Here is a 17,101-nt window from a genome sequence, read left to right as displayed (position 1 = left end):
AAGTTGTCTAGTAAATTCCAGTTACTTTTTTCCAGAGGAAAAAAAGCCCTGTTTTTCTCTACCAAGACAGGAAGCATTCCCTGGAGAGGTTCATCATTATTTTGACTCGCAAAATTAGAAAGGTTGAGAGAAATTAGTAAAGTATCTTGTATCATCCTATTTTGGATTTGGAGGTTTTGGAAGTGGTCCAGCTGCTATGCAGGTGACAGCAATCATGAGTCAAGCTGTGCGTGATCTAAAGGAACATTGTCACCCTATAAAAGTTGGGCTCTAGACAGTGGACCTAGGAGAAGACAGGCAAAAAGCAAGGCACTAAGACCACACCAAGCTGAGTAAAGCGAGTGGAAATGAAGAACCTTCCAATGCTGCTGTTGCTGTGTGTGGCAGTTTGCTCAGCCTATCCACTGAAGGGAGCTGCCAGGGACGGGGATGACAGCATGGACCTTGTTCAGGTAATTAAGGGCAATACATTCCACACTCACTCACAGGGCCAAGTGGGAAAACCCTCTGTTTTCCATTCATAAACCTCATTCAGAGTGGTTTGAATTGCTGTGCAGGAGTAGTTCAAGGACAGAGAGTTATGAAGTGTTTGATGTGAAAAGGGTCTTGGTATCACATTATTCCGGCTTCTCCTTTCAGGGATGAAGAAACAAAGGTGAGATGGATGAGGTATTTCCCTAAGATCACAGACTCCATAATAGCAGCAGCACTGGGCTTGAGACACATGAACAAGGGGAGAGTTTGCAAAATGTGTCTTGCTTTGGAACTTTTTTAGATATCTTAATGTAAAATTAGCTAGATTTTTACATTGCTAGTGTCATGTTTAGACACAGGGATTTGTCCATGTTTTTTCCTAAGCCAAGTTCTTGTGAGACCAATGAAGTGGAAAATTGAGGAAACTAAACAAATGTACCTGAAATACACAATTAATCCCAAAGAAGTCTTTCAGTTTCTCCTTTAAGTGCACCAAATATTTATCTAAATTTTCCATTTCATTTTCATTGCTTTGGTAGTAAACTAAACTGTAGAGATTATTTAGTTACAAAGACAAAGCAAAGGTGAAGAGGAGTCTAATTGAAGAATGAAAAATAATATGACACTGATTTTTATTTTAGCAAACTGGAGGAATATTTGAAAAAGATTAAGTGAATAATTGCACAAGTGTACTACAAAAGGCTAAAAATCATAAGAATGACCTAAAATCTATACTTATTATCCCATTAGCACTACCTAGAAAACTACTACAACCTCGAAAAAGATGTGAAAGTCTTTGCTAGAATACAGGACAGTAGTCCTGTTGTCAGAAAAATGCAAGAAATGCAGAAGTTCCTGGGGTTGAAGGTCACTGGGAAGCTGAACTCCGACACTCTGGAGGTGATGCAGAAGCCCAGGTGCGGCGTTCCTGATGTTGGGCACTTCAATACCTTTCCTGGCATGCCAAGGTGGAGGAAAACTCACCTTACCTACAGGTAACGGGTCCCAAGAGGTTTTCACAGAACACTGAGACTTTATAAATTACTATCTCAGAAGAAAATATCATCTTCCTCAAATGTTCTCTCTCATACAGGATTGTGGATTATACACTGGATTTGCCAAGAGATGATGTTGATTCTGCCATTGAGAAAGCTGTGAAAGTCTGGGAGAAGGTAACTCCACTTACAATCTCCAGGATTTATGAAGGAGAGGCTGACATAATGATCACTTTTGCAGTTAGAGGTAAAAAGAAACAACAAACAAACAAACAAGACCCATGAAATGCATCCATTTGGCTGGTGGTGTTTTATTGGAAAGGATTCCAAAGAGATTCCTCATCATTAAGAACAATTAGCTTTCCAATTAAAAAACAAACAAAAACAAAATACAAAACACCAAAAACAAAACAAAACACATGTTCTCTCTTAGATCACGGAGACTTTTATCCTTTTGATGGACCTGGAATGGTTTTGGCTCATGCCTACCCACCCGGGCCGGGGATTCATGGAGATGCCCACTTTGATGATGATGAACAATGGACAAAGGACACATCAGGTTAGTTATACATTTCTCAGAACGATTCTGATGCTTTTAATATTTGGAAAAGTCTTAATAACTAAGAACATTGAAGAAATGGGTTGTTTTGGATTGTCCGATGGGTCACAGACCAGCAGACGGTAAGTATTTTTGTCATAATTATTATTGAAAAACGTTTTCAGATGTCTAAAAAGTTTATTCTCTGTCTTGGTGAGCACAACATAGGGAGCATCATTAAGTATTTCTTTGATGACTATGGATCTTTTGTGATCTTAGAATCATCATTAAAAACAATTTCTCATATCAAATTGTAGCTATCCAAGGGTTAAATTTACACTAAGTTGTGCCCTGGATACTGTTTATATCCAACTGGGGAAATTTCCCCCTATGACTTCTATACTCTTCAAAACAGAAATGAGAATTAAATTCCAGAAACTGAGGTTCCAGTTTAGGTTTATCTGGTTAAATGAACAATTTACTCTCTCTAGGTTAAAACAAATTTTATGGGCTTGTTCTGAAGGGAAGGGCTAACTCCGAAATAAAAGGTCCAAACCTTTCAGGTAAAAGAATGTTTTTCATTTCATAACTGTATAGTTTGAGAATGGCTTCCAAAGTTTTCAAACAATTGGTTAAAACAAATACTTCTACTTCTGAAATTTAATTTGGATTTATAATCAAAATGCAAACAGAATCTCTGTAGAGAGAACAAATGTGACGTTAGTGCTGGATAAAATTATTTGTTGTGATTGAATTAACAACTTCTTGCTCCAAATGGACAGTCCCAAAAAGTCTCAAATAACAACTTTAAAAGTAAAGTCAACTTACTTGGTATGTCAATCATAATTACCCAATGCCTTCCAATTTCAGTATTCTGTGTTTTTTTGTTTTGTTTTGTTTTTATAAAAAAAATGTAATATGAAGAAAAAAACCTGAGTAGAGGTAGTGTTTGTTTGGCCAAAATCTCTTTTGTGATCAATGCTAGACATGATTGGGCGTATTATGTTTTAAATCAATCTTATAGATCCAATGACCTCTATCATTCTTAATATTTTTGAACACAATATGTGCTGAATAATCATCATGAGGCTGAAAAGTTGTGCAGGCAATATTCCGATGTCAAATAACATTAGTAAGATTGTTTAAGGATTCCAGAATTGAAATGAAGAAACTGTGATTCATTTAATTTAGATTGTGACTGGCAAATGTCAGTACATTGAAACAATGTTTATCTTTTCATTGACAAATGAAGAGAAATATTTATTGATGCGCTAAACCAGTAGGTTCATGCCATTCCAGAATACTACAAGAAAAGGGACCTGGTTATAAAATTAATGGGCTTCTGCAGCAGAGGGGAGTAGCTGGATATGGCCGCACACTTTGCCTCAAGATTGATGTCAATAATGAGCCTTGAAATACACTTGGTTTTCCATTAGATATGTAGTTAGTCAATTGACCAATTAACAAAAAAAAAAATAAAAAATAAAAAATACACCTGCCGTTCCAAGAAGTAAACAAATAAAATACACAGCTGACAGTTGTAATGTACATGTATTTAAGGAATAAATACTCATATTTCTGATTTCTTAAATAGGGACCAATTTATTCTACGTTGCTGCCCATGAACTCGGCCATTCCCTGGGTCTCCAGCACTCAGCCAATGCTGAGGCTTTGATGTACCCCATCTACAACACACTCACAGACCTGGCCCCGTTCCGCCTTTCTCAAGATGATGTGAATGGCATTCAGTCCCTGTATGGTGAGTGATGCTGGAAAAATTGGGCATTGGAGCTTTGTCGGACAGCTTTAAAATGCTGCAGAAAGCATTTGCAAGTCAACTCAAAGCACTTTGAGAATGTTTGGAACGCATATAAATTGACAGAAGCCTCACGTTTCTCCTAATGTTTGCATCCTCATATCTGTTCTCTTTAGGACCTCCCCCTACTTCCCCTGCTGACCCTGTGGTGCCCACAGAATCTGTACCTCCTGAGACACCAGACATGTGTGATCCTACTTTGTCCTTCGATGCAGTGAGCACTCTGAGGGGAGAAATCCTGTTCTTTAAAGACAGGTCAGACCGGAAAATTCTATTTCCCTATCCACTTTTTTTGATGTATAATGCTTAGAAAGAAAAACTTGACTGAGATTTTTAAATAAAAGTTTTCCAGTATGCTTTAAAATCACTGTGATCTGGATTTATTTAATTTATTGATTGATTTATTTATTTATTTTTGCATTTTATAATTTCCTTAAAGTTATCCAGGCCATTTTTACAGACTTACAAAGAAGATTTTTGGTCACTATAATGAAAGGTCAGTTAAGGCAATGTGTTTTATCTATTTTTTCTTTTTTTTTTTCTTTTTTATATCCCCTGAGCCTAGAATAGACCTGGCACATGTGATGAATGTGTTGAATAAATGCATTAGTAATTGTTGCATTTACATATCACAAATCATGCAACTTCTTCAAAAAGTACTGATATATCTTTAGAAGCAGGACTGGATCTTTACCTTTGTTAACAAATGCTGCTATTTAAATTAATTAATTTTAGGTAAAGTGGTATATGATTTTGGCACAATGTTAAAACCACCAAAAGACAAAGAATTAAAAGAAAAATCTCTCCCCCATCTTGACCTACAGAATCCCCAGTTCTTTCCACATGTGCAACCATTGCTACCAATTTCCTTCATTTTTTTTACAAAGATGTTCTATTCACATACATGCATGAATAGGTATATATTTTTCCTGCTACTTTTTTCAAAATGGGTACATAATATACACACTGTTTTACAAAATGTTAGACTAGACACTATGCTAAGTAATTAGTACATTGTTAACACATTTCCTGCCATAGAGTTTATAACCCTGGATCATAGGAGAAGGTCAGTCTTGTACTAACTTCTAAATTAGCATTGATCGAAAGAAACAGAAGAATATATTACTTTAAAAAAAAATGTGTGTATATATATATATATATATATATATATATATATATATATATATGACAATTCTAATTAATTTTTATGTATTACAGATATTTTTGGCGCAGATCCCTCTGGAATCCCAAACCTGAATTAGAATTCATTTCTACATTTTGGCCCTTTCTTCCAACAAACTTGGATGCTGCATATGAAGTTAATAGCAAGGATATCGTTTTTATTTTTAAAGGTAAGTACTATGTAAATTTTTTTAACTTGTTGAAATAAATTCTATTGCAATAATGTCATCAAGAATTGAATTTTCTCCATTATATTACATTTTGAATGGTGTATTACTGCAAGACTAGTGCTAATGCTTAAACAAGGTATGTACAAAAAACATTACAAGCTTTATTTAAAATATTCAATGAATGTCTGATTAAGATGGTGAAGTAAGTAAATGCTGTGCTTGCCTCCTGACATGACCACATCAAAATTATGACTAAACTACAGAACAACCATCACAGAATTGCATGAAGCCTAGCTGAACCAAAGCCCTACAACTAAGGACATACAGAAGAAGCCACCTTGAGACTTGTAGGAGGAGCAGACTCTGAACAGGCTGGACCCATACCTGTGCGCGACTATTAAAAGTAGCGAGGGATATCTCAGCTGCAGAGGTACCCCCCCGGGGGACCAAGGGGCCACAACCACAAACCGGGCTCCCCAGTCCAGGGTTTCAGTGCTGCAATGAGAAGTCCCCATAACTTCTGGCTGTGAAAACCAGCAGAGATTGTGACTGAGTGAGATGGAGTCCCAGGGATTCTTTTTAAAGGGCCCATGCATGGACTTACTTATTGACAGACTCACTCATTCTGATCTCTGGTGCTGGGGCAGCAGCTTGAAGGGTGCCAGGGATATATGGGGAGGAGCTGCATTGTCTGGCTTCAGGGCAAGGATGGGAGGGACAGCTTTCTCCCAGACAGAGGAGCTGGCAGAAACCATTATTTTTTGTTGATCCCTCCCACTCTCAGCATGAAGGCACAGGTGGCCACCATATCTGAGTCTCCATTGACATGGCTAACACTGTTCATCCTCCCTGCCCTGGTGATTCCCTGAGACCCCACCCTACCCAACTTGCAGGCACACCCAAGCCTCTTCCAGTGGCATTTTCATACAAATTGCCTGTCTTGGCTCATGCTGCATATTTTCCTAAAATCTCTCAAAGGTTCACCAAATCCAAACAAGCAGTATCTGTCTTTGGTATGTCCTATACCTCTGACTGAGCAGCCTTAAGGCTGGCACTAGTGACAACCAACCTCAGTTTGTGGCTTGGCTCTCAAGGCACCTCCAAGACAAGAGCAGGCAGTGGCCATCTGCAGATTGCTTTGTGGCTTATGCCAGGCAACCCCAAGCAGGGCACAGCATGCAACTTAATTTGGCCTGCAGTGGGTCCCCTGCCAGGAGGCCCCAGGGCTGGAACACCCAGTGGCCAGCTTGGACCAAGTCGGAGCATCATCTGGCTGCCTCCAAGGGTGATATACCCAAAAAGCATAATAGGGAGGCATCACAGCCCTGATAAAGCAAATCCTGTTCCGTATGGTCAGCCCCTGCACCACAGCTCTTGCATTGTAGTCATGGCCACTCCATACAACTAATCAGCCTGAGGGTCAATCCCTTCCATCGATGTGCAAACCCCAACCAAGGCTCAACTACAATAGAGGGGCACACACAACCCACACAAGGGATACACCCGGAGCACCTGACTCTGATGACCAGGGAGACAACACCACTGGTCCCACAGGACACCTACTACATAAAACAACTCTACTAAGACTGGGAGACATAGCAGCTTTACCTAATACATGGAAACAAGCGTAGAGAGGCAGCCAAAATGGGGATACAAATAAACATGTCCCAAATAAAAGAACAGAACAAAGCTCAAGAAAAAGAACTAAACAAAATGGGGACAAGCAATCTATCAGATTCAGAGTTCAAATCACTGGTTATAAAAAGGCTCAATCATTTCAGGGAGAATGTCAACAAAGAGCTAGAAAACATAAAAATGGAGATAGAAAACAAAAAAGAACCAGAATAAAAAAGTCAGAAGTGAAGAATGATAACTGAAATGAAGAATATCTTAGGGGAATCAACAGTATATAAAATGAAGAACATAATCAAATCAGCAATTTAGAAGGTAAGGTAGCATAAAATACCCAATTTGAACAGCAAAAGAAAAAAGAATCTAAAAAAATGAGGAGAGTTTAAGGGGACTCTGGGACAACATCAAGCATACCAAAATTTGCATCACAGGAGTACCAGAAGGAGAAGTGATCAAGCAAGAAATTGAAAACCTATTTGTAGACATAAAGACAGAAAACTTCCCTAACCTGGTGAAGGAAATGTATATTCAAGGCCAGGAAACACAGAGAGTGTCAAACAAGCTGAACTCAAAGAGGCCCACACCAAGACACATCATAATTAAAATGCCAAAGTTTAAAGACAAAGAAAGAATCTTAAAAGCAACAAGAGAAAAACAGTTATCTACAAGGGAGCTTCCATAAGACTGTCAGCTGATTTCTCAATAGAAACTTCACAGGCAAGAAGGGAGTGGCATGAAATATTCCAAGTGATGAAAAGAACCTACCTTCAACCAAGATTACTCTACCCAGCAAAGCTATCGTTTAGAATCAAAGAACAGATAAAGAGCTTCCCCAACAAGAAAAAGTTGAAGGAGTTCATCACCACCAAACCAGTATTACAAGGAATCTTAGATGAACTTCTTTAGGACCAAAAAAAAAAAAAAAAACATTAAAAAATATGAATAATAAAATGGCAATAACTACATATCTATCAACAATTACTTTCAATGCAAAGAGATTAAATGCTACAATCAAAGGCAGGGTGGCTGAATGAATAAGAAAACACGACCCTTACATATTCTGCCTACAAGAGACTCACTTCAGATCCAAAGGCACACAGAAACTGAAAGTAAAGCGATGGGAAAATGATATTTCATGAAATGAAAACAAACAAACAAAAAAACTGGGGTAGCAATACTTAATACCAGTCAAAATAGACTTTAAAACAAAGGCTATAACAAGAGACAAAGAAGGATCCAGTGATCCCACTTCTGAGTATTTATTCGAAGAAACCAAAAATGCTACTTCAAAGGGATGTGTGCATCCGTATGTTCACTGAAACATTGTTTACAATGGCCAAGATATGGAGACAGCTGGAGTGTCTATCAATAGATAAATGGATCAAGAGTAGGTGTAATATATATATATATATACACACACACACAGACACACACATATATGTGTGTGTATATATATATATATGTGTGTGTGTATATATATATATATATATATATATATATATATATATATATATATATATATATATAATGGAAATAATGTAATATTGCTCAGCCATAGAAAGGAATGGGTTCTTGCCATCTGTGGCAGCGTATATAGACCTGGAGAGTATTGTGCTAATTCAAATATGACAGTCAGAGAAAGACAGATGCAATGTGATTTTGCTTATCTGTGGAATCTAAAGAACAAAATAAAGAAGCAAACAAAACAGAAACAAAGCCATAGTTACTGAGAACACTTTGATGGTTGCCAGATGGGAGGGGAGTTGGGGGTGAGTGAAAAGGGAGAAGGGATTAAGATGTATAAATTATTTTTTACACAGTAGTCATGGGGATGAAGGGAATAGCATAAGGAACATAGCCAATAATATTGTAATAACTATGTATGGTGTCAGATGGCTACCAGATTAATCAGAGTGATAGATAGATGAGGGTGTTTGGGTGGCAGGGTGAAAAAGGTTAAGGGATTAAGAAGTACAGTTGGTAGTTACAAAATAGCCATGGGAATGTAAAGCACAGGGAATATAGTTAATAATAAGGTAATAACTATGTATAGTGCCAAGTGGGTACTAGACTAGTTAAGGGGACCACTTCTTAAATTACATAAATGTTTAACCACTATGCTGTACACCGAAAATTAATATAAAATAATATTGAATGTCAACTGTAATTGAAAATTTTAAAAAGGAGGGGAAAAAAGGTGAAGGGGAATAAGAGGTTCAACTTTCCAGGTATAAAACAAATAAGTCATGGGGTTGTAACGTACAGCATAGGAAATATAGCCAGTAATATTGTGATAACATAGTATAGTGTCAGGTGGTTGCTGGACTTATGGTGATCACAATTTTAGGTATATAAATGTTGAACAACTATGGTGTACACCTAAAACTAAGATAGTACTGTATGTTAGATATATTTTAATAAAAATGTTTTAAAAATTTAAGATAAAATAAAATATTTGATGAGACCTAAGTAAATAGATGATATTTCATATTCATGGATAGAAAAATTCAACATAGTAAAAATGCTAATTTATCTATAGATGCAAGGATGTTTCAATTCAAATGCCAAAATATTTTTCATGGAACTTGACATATTAGTTCCATAATTTATATGGAAGAGCAAAGGCCATGAATAGCCAAGATATTCCTGGAGAAGAATAAGATGAGCAGAAATGTCCTATATTATAAAGCCTCGATAGACAAAGAAATGCAGTCAGTGCAGGGATAAATAAATTAACTAATGAAACTATCCAGGCTTGTTGGTACCTTTGTCCGACTTTTAAACTATTGTTTCTGTTTATTCAACTGGTAATATGCTATTTGAGCTTCTATCATTTCTTGAGTTAGTTTTGTTAACATATTTTTCTAAGAATTTGTCAACTTTGTCTTTTTTCAAATCAACTGGTATAATATTTTCAGAGTATTATTTTATTGTCATTTTAATTATTGCTGAAGTTTTGTTCCTTTTTTAATTCCTGATATTGAATCTTTGTGTCTTTCTATCAATCTCATAGGAAAACAGGATAGTTAACAATTTTATTGGTCTCAGAGAACTAACTTTTGACTTTGTTAATCATCTATTGTATTTTGATCTTTCATTTCTTTTCTGTCCATTTTCTTATTATTTCCTTCATTTTTGTTTTTTAATTTATTCTGTTAGTTTTTTTATAACTTAAGTTTGATACTTACCTTATTAATCTGTAGCCTTTCTTTTTTTCTAATATAAGCATTTATGCATGTAAATATTCCTTCTTCCCAGCTTTTGCTTCATCCCACAAGTTTTGATATGCAGTATTTTTAATTTGTTCATTAAAAAAAGAGTTTTCCTTGATTCATAAGTTATTTGGAAGTATTTTTAAATGTCAAACTGTATGGGGATTTTAAAGTATATATATATTTCTAACAAACATCATTTTCAAATGAAATGAGGATTAAATGAAATAATGAGAAATTATCCTGGAAATTGTAAAGGGTTATATAACACTAAAGTATTGCTACTATTCACAATTTAGCTCACATTTATTTATCACTTGCAATGTTCCAGGCACTGTGCTTGTTAGTGGAGGTCAAAACTAAAAAGTGCTCATATTCTAGAGACAGCAGCAGAAATGAAGTCATCAGCATACCATGTGATAAGTGCTGGGATTAAGAGAAGCCAGGGTACCATGGGAGTTTAGAGGGAGAGCACTTGACCCACACCCAGGGTTTAGCAAAGATCTGAGAGAAGATGATGTTTAGGATGAGTGTTAAAGAAGAACTTTACTGTGGTGAGAGGATCTGGGTGTGTAGAGAGCAGAAAGCTTTTTAAGGCAGAAGAAACTGTTTAAACAAAAGTAAAAGTGTATCTGGAACTTTTGTGACAGGTACAAGTCATTCAATTCCGGTGAAGCAAGAGAGATGCACAATAGATTGCCATTTTAGATTAGTTAACCTGGAAGTGATGGGGTTGGCATAGGAAAGGTGATATAACAAGTAAAAGCAGAGAGCCTGATAGGATTGCATTGTGCTAATTCACTCAAATTTATGTGGATTCTTAAGGTATTCAGAAGCAACACAGATTGAACAAGGTGCCTATGAGATGCACAAAAGAAAGTGTCCAGTAAGTAACTGACTTATTGTTGTGAAGCTTACGAGAGTTCCAGGTTAGAAATTGAGATTAAGAAGTCACCAGAAATTATAAGAAGTAACTAGTACTGGTCAGTATAATTCATAGATAATAAATATAAGACCCAGAAAGGCCATTGGACCAGAGTTATCTACTCTTTTGTTTGTTCACTTATTTATTCATTCACTTATTCAGGGAATATTTATTAAATACCAGCTATGAACTGGGCATTGGGTTGGTAGTTGGAATTAAAACCAAGAATTCCTCTTTTTCACAATAAGTAATAAAATTATCTTTCAAACCAAAAAGGCTTCACTCAAAATTTCTTGGGTGTCTTTCTTCAATAGGAAATGAATTCTGGGCCATCAGAGGAACTGAGATGCAAGCTGGTTATCCAAGAGACATCCACACCCTGGGTCTTCCTCCAACCATAAGGAAAATTGATGCAGCTCTTTCTGATGAGGAAAATAAAACCTACTTCTTTGTAGAGGACAAATACTGGAGGTAAGATGCAATAAGAATGATTTTGTACGGAGTGTAAATTAGAAACATTATTTCTTTCTTTAAGGATATCCCCCACTCCCATCTGCCTACTTTCTTTAATTTTAAACTTTCTGATTATGAAGGAGAAAACTTATAGCTATTCAACCTCCTAGATATAATAAATAATAAAGGGCTCTTAGAGTGCTTGATTACTGGGTCATATATCCAGACACCAAAAGACATCACGAGAGGCCAACTGAGGTCCAGACAATGGCCCTCAGATGAAGCCCATATGTGTCAGGCTGTAAAGGCAAGGTCTACAGGGCAAGTGTGAGAGAGAGCCAAACGTTTATTTTTAGCCAAATGATTTAATTCACTTTGCATCTTATGTGTATACAGTCTTCACGCATTTGTGGCAGAGAAACATTTGGGCTGTACGAGTGTCTAGGCTTAGAAAATTGATCTCAGACATCTACATGGAATCTCTGTAAAATAGTGGGATGTCCTTGTTTCTGGAGAAAATACTATTTTACGTGCTGAGCTTTCAAGTCCAGGAAAGTCACATATTTTTGTAATCATAAAAATGTTAAACACTTCTTTATTCTAACTGAGAATTATCCAGGATTCCTCACTGGAACATCATACTGATGCATGGAATAGGGCCTCTGCACAACCTTCAGTTGTATTTCTTTCACTTGTTATAGATTTGATGAAAATAGCCAGTCCATGGAACAAGGCTTCCCCAGACTGATAGGTGATGACTTTCCAGGAGTTGAGCCGAAGGTTGATGCTGCATTACATGCATTTGGTAAGATGACACTCATTTCATTGCCAATGAGGACACTTTGGGGCATTTTCTATCAAAATAATGTGGAGAATCAAAGCTACTTTCAAATCTTCGGTCTTATGTCCTTTCTACTCCAAATACCTAAAAAAATTAATTTTCTAATTTATCCAAATTGGTTTAAATTTTGTTTTTCTTGCATAATTTCCAAGTCTCTATTCCGTACCTGCACCAAAAAAAAAAAAAAAAAAAAAAAAAAAAAAAAAAAAAAAATCAGAGGTACTTCCTCACACTATAAACCCATTATCTTTCAGGTCACTATGTTGGCATAAAAATACAACCAAGTGTGAGCCAGGTTTACTAATGGCTGGTTGTCGTTTTCCTCTATCTCATCCTATTGTCCCTTCTCTCCTACCCCATCCCAAGGGGACTTGTCTGGCCTTTTGTTGTAGTCTGTAATTGTCTGCATTATATAATTTATGTAAATAAATAATAGCCCTCCTATATGCTCAAAATAGACACAATTTGATTCCTCATTTAGTTTTGTCTAGTGGGAGTAAGAAATCAATCAAAAAGATCACAAATTAATATACAATTGTTTATTATAATTTGTCATATATTTGTTATTAAAGGAATGACAGGGTGGCAAGCAAGAATAATGCTGTGGGGAGATAAGAAAGTGAAACTTATTCTTGTTCTGAAGGAATTTTGGAGGGAGCTGCCAGGGCTTGACAATCATAATGCTCGTGAGGTTGATGATCTTGTCACTAAGATAACGACCGAATGTATGTGAAGCCAGAAGTGGATCTCTACTGTATTTTATCATTGGCCTAATTCTCTTGGGTCCAATTTCCTCCCAAGCTGTATTTAGGACCTAGTGGGAGAAGAGTGGATTGAGAAGAAAGAGGAGAATAAATTAAGGTTTTAAAACATCATAGAATTTTATCAGTTCAGAATTATAATTTAATACTTTATAATATTTTAGAGCACTGGCTTTGGAATCAGACAGATGACATGGAGTGCTTCCTCCATCTTTCATTAGCGGCATTACCCTGGGAAAACTGTAATATCGCCCTAATTTTCAAGTGTTTTCTCATCAGCAACAAACACCTCACACATTTTTGTAAATGTAGGTGAGATAAAGCATGCAAAGCACTCAGAACAGTGCCTGGCACAGAGTAACCACTTAATAAGTGCCATTCATTATTAGCTCACTATTGTTCTGAGTTTTGCATGTTGTAAAATGATTTATTTGAAGAATGCCTCATTATCTTCCTCATCTATATTTACAGGATTTTTCTATTTCTTCAGCGGATCATCAAAGTTTGAGTTCAACCCTAATGATCGGGTGGTGAAACGTGTATTGAAAAGTAACAACTGGTTATGTTAGGTGAGATATGGAGAAGACAGATTCCTTTTTAATGAATCTAATTATTATTCACATAATTTATTGTGAGTCAAAATGGATAATTTTCCAGCATGTACAGTGGCCAAAGTAGATGATCCTTGTAGACATCTTCACAGGTCATGAAGCATTTATCGGGACTGCTTCACTTGCTACTGCATTACATTGAATAGAAGTGGGAAATACCTGTGTACAATAGGCAGAGACTGTCTCTCCATGGGTGTTTCATTTACTGTTTAATAAAGATTTTTATTTGGGGCCTGTTCCTTACTTTCTAGAATAAAACTTATTTTCAATACAATCACCACACTGGACGGAGCATTTAGCAGATATTCTGCTAGTAAGTGTAGTAGGAACACATACTCCATGGATGGGCCATATAGCTGACCCATACCCTCTCCCCTTCTCTCCACCAACACGGGATTTTTGTTTTTACCTCCCAAGGATTGTAAGTGTTCTTACACATCTAAGGAAGAAAAAGCGTAGTCAATTGCTGTCTTGTAGGAATGGTTCTGGACAAAATTGGGAAATAGAATTCTAGAATATTGGAGCTTACGAACCTAGCAAATCATCTAGTCCATTTCATCATTTGCAGGTGGGGAAACAAAACTGGCTTGAAATCCAGCCATTTCTTTTTAACCCAAATTTTTCTTCAGAGGTGCTTCCTGACTGCCCTGGAAACTAAATTTATCATATCCTCCACACTGTCTCATTAAAATATTCTCTTGTTACCATTTAGCACTTGGCAGCTCTTGAGTGATAAGAGTTTGTGTGCACATACTAACTGTATGACATATACATATACAACATACCACTAAGTGCTTCTCATCACTAGGTTATGCTTTATACCATACCAGGTACAACATAGAAACTGGTTCATTCTTTTATTGATTCATTCAAACGACAGGCACTGTCTTGGACGCAAGGCATAGGAAAATGAGGAAAACACATTTAATACCTCACTAAGTTTTGTCTAGTGGGAGTAAGAAATCAACCATAAAGATCACAAATTAATATATAATTATTTATTATAAAGCTGTAATTAAAGAAATGACAGAGTGGCGAGGGACAATAGTGTTGTGGGGCCGGGGAACTATCTGCTAAAATTTGGTTGTTAGAAAAGATCTCTCTGGGATGATGATTAATAACAACAACAATAATAATAATAATAATAATAATAATAATAATAATAATGCATATAAACACAATTAGCCAGGTGGATAAGTAGGAGGAGATACACCAATCTAGAAAGAGAAAATACAAAATAATGTCAAGGCTCAGAGGTGAAAAAAAATCTCAGCATGTCCAAGGAGCTGAAAGAAAATGGATGCCTGATTAGAGTGTTGGAGGGTGGATGTGGAATAAGATAATATAGACAGGTAGGAAGGATCAAATCATTCAGGGTCTTTCAGAAGTGTTAAAGAGCTGTGTTTTATTTTAAGTGTATTATGGATTTGTTGAAGGAGTCTAAGCAGAGAAACAACACAAGCCATTATATATTTTGAATGATTAGCTGTAGAGAATTGGAAATGATGTTGAAAGTTGGAAGACAGGTTAATTTAAAGGACTATTACAGACGACGAGAGGGTGGCAAAAATAGGGAGTCTCAGGGGAGATGGAGAGATATGACTCAACTTAAGATATGTTTTAACATCATTCAGATTTAATGGGCTAGAATTCTGAGGGAAAGAAAGGTATTAAGGATAACTCCTGGATTTCTGGCCTGAGCACCTTCTTGAATAGCAGTGGCTTTAACATGGTTGAGGGGAGACTGGAAGAGAAGTGAATTTGTGGGAGATGGTTCAGAGTGAGAGGAATCATGTTAGAAATTCCTGTGAGATCACCAAGTAAAAGTATCAATAGACCAATAGATAAAAGAGTTTGGAGCCCAAAACACAGTAAATAAAACTGTGGGAGATTGGGGGAATCACAGGAATCGATGAGGATATATGGAGTAACTGCTACCACTTTGAGCTCAGTCCTTTACTGAGGCAGAGGGAAACATTTCTTGATAAATTGCACACTGACTCCTAAGGCTCTCTGTGAATATCACAAACATCATTCTGTCTACATTTCACTGGTCAAAGAAAATTTACATCACCTCATCTAACACCAAGGACAAGTAAATGATATCCTGCCATATGTCTGGGAAAAGAATCAGAAATAGTTAGTAGACAGTAATGATCATAACCACAATGCGTTTTTTCTTAAAAAAACAATAGTAACATTTCTTTATTTTAAATATTTACATTATATTTTTTAAGCTGGAAATACATGAAAATGTCCCAAATTCTAAAAGGAAGGAAACGTTATTTATTTAGTGAAAAATTTTTTTCTCCCTCCCATCTCATCTCAGCAACCCAGTTCTCTTTTCCAGAGGTAAGCAATGTACTACTTTCTACTAATTTCATGTATATGAGGTCTGAAAATTAAGTTCATAAACTTGTTGCAACGATGTTGCTAACTTTTTTTGATATCAGAGGGATTATTCATTATGAATTTGTATCAACTGGACAAACAGTTCACCAAGTTTACTATTTGGAAGTGCTGAAAAGGCTGCATGAAAAAGTTAGATGACTTGAACTTTTCACCAACAATTCATGGCTCTTGCATCACGACAATGCACCGGCTCACACAGCACTGTCTGTGAGGGAGTTTTTAGCCTGTAAACAAATAACTGTATTGGAACACACTCCCTACTCACCTGATCTGGACCCAATGACTTCTTTCTTTACCCAAAGATAAAGGAAATATTGAAAGGAAGCCATCTTGATGACATTAAGGACATTAAGGGTAATTTGATGACAGCTCTGATGGCCATTCCAGAAAAAGAGTCCCAAAATTGCTTTGAAGGGTGGACTAGGCGCTGGTATTGGTGTGTAGCTTCCCAAGGGGAGTACTTCAAAGGTGACCATAGTGATACTCAGCAATGAGGTATATAGCACTTTTTTTAAGATGAGTTCACGAACTTAATTGTCAGACCTTATATCGGTCCATCTATTATATGTATTTATAAGCATGTCTACGAAGCTTCGTTTCCCCCCACAAAGGTACACACTTTATATTCCCTTCTGCACTTCACTTTTTCTCAGTATATCCTGGAGACTGTTCTATATCAGTAACAGAATTTGCGATATTCTATTAAATATCTACACAGTAATCTAGTATACGCATCTGTAATTTATTTAACAAACACTTATTCATGCACATTTGGGTTTGTTTTCAATATTTTGCTTTTAAAATCAATAACATAATTAATATCTTTTTACATATGTCTTTTCACAGTTGTGAGTGTATGTGCTGAAAAACTCTAGCACTTAAAAAAAGAGCTGGAAAAGGAACTCATTGATTCGGTGAGATGAAGGACATGGATGATCCCAACAGTGGCAACACACATGGAGAGATGGCATCAGAAATATAACCAAAATATTCCTTAGGACGATTTTGGTGGATTGACTTAATAAAGGGAATGCATTAGTTCACCAACTAATGAGAAAAGTCTCAGGGCAGTTTTCCGT

At 36.4% G+C, this 17,101-nt stretch overlaps 1 protein-coding gene across 1 annotated transcript; it reads left to right on the top strand.

Annotated features, from left to right (window-relative positions):
* Positions 1-289: 289 nt before the first annotated feature.
* On the top strand, positions 290-13,568 carry LOC117031218 (stromelysin-2-like). The gene is made up of 10 exons (XM_033121644.1): positions 290-452; positions 1,225-1,469; positions 1,568-1,716; positions 1,903-2,028; positions 3,602-3,766; positions 3,940-4,078; positions 5,042-5,175; positions 11,259-11,415; positions 12,099-12,202; positions 13,471-13,568. The coding sequence occupies exons 1-10, from the start codon at positions 348-350 to the stop codon at positions 13,566-13,568; spliced, it is 1,422 nt and encodes a 473-aa protein (XP_032977535.1). The 5' UTR covers positions 290-347.
* Positions 13,569-17,101: the final 3,533 nt, after the last annotated feature.

Source organism: Rhinolophus ferrumequinum, chromosome 11 (assembly GCF_004115265.2).
Source record: "Rhinolophus ferrumequinum isolate MPI-CBG mRhiFer1 chromosome 11, mRhiFer1_v1.p, whole genome shotgun sequence".
In the NCBI taxonomy this organism is placed as follows: domain Eukaryota; kingdom Metazoa; phylum Chordata; class Mammalia; order Chiroptera; family Rhinolophidae; genus Rhinolophus; species Rhinolophus ferrumequinum.
The sequence above is the reverse complement of the archived record's forward strand: the minus strand, read 5'-3'. Positions and strand labels throughout refer to the sequence as shown.

What these genes read in the sequence shown, in the direction of transcription:
- LOC117031218 (XM_033121644.1), top strand. Translation starts at nt 348, where the DNA reads ATGAAGAACCTTCCAATGCTGCTGTTGCTGTGTGTGGCAGTTTGCTCA. An exon ending in GTAGAGGACAAATACTGGAG is followed by an intron (nt 11,416 to 12,098) that starts GTAAGATGCAAT and finishes CACTTGTTATAG; the next exon opens with ATTTGATGAAAATAGCCAGT. An exon ending in TGCTGCATTACATGCATTTG is followed by an intron (nt 12,203 to 13,470) that starts GTAAGATGACAC and finishes CTATATTTACAG; the next exon opens with GATTTTTCTATTTCTTCAGC.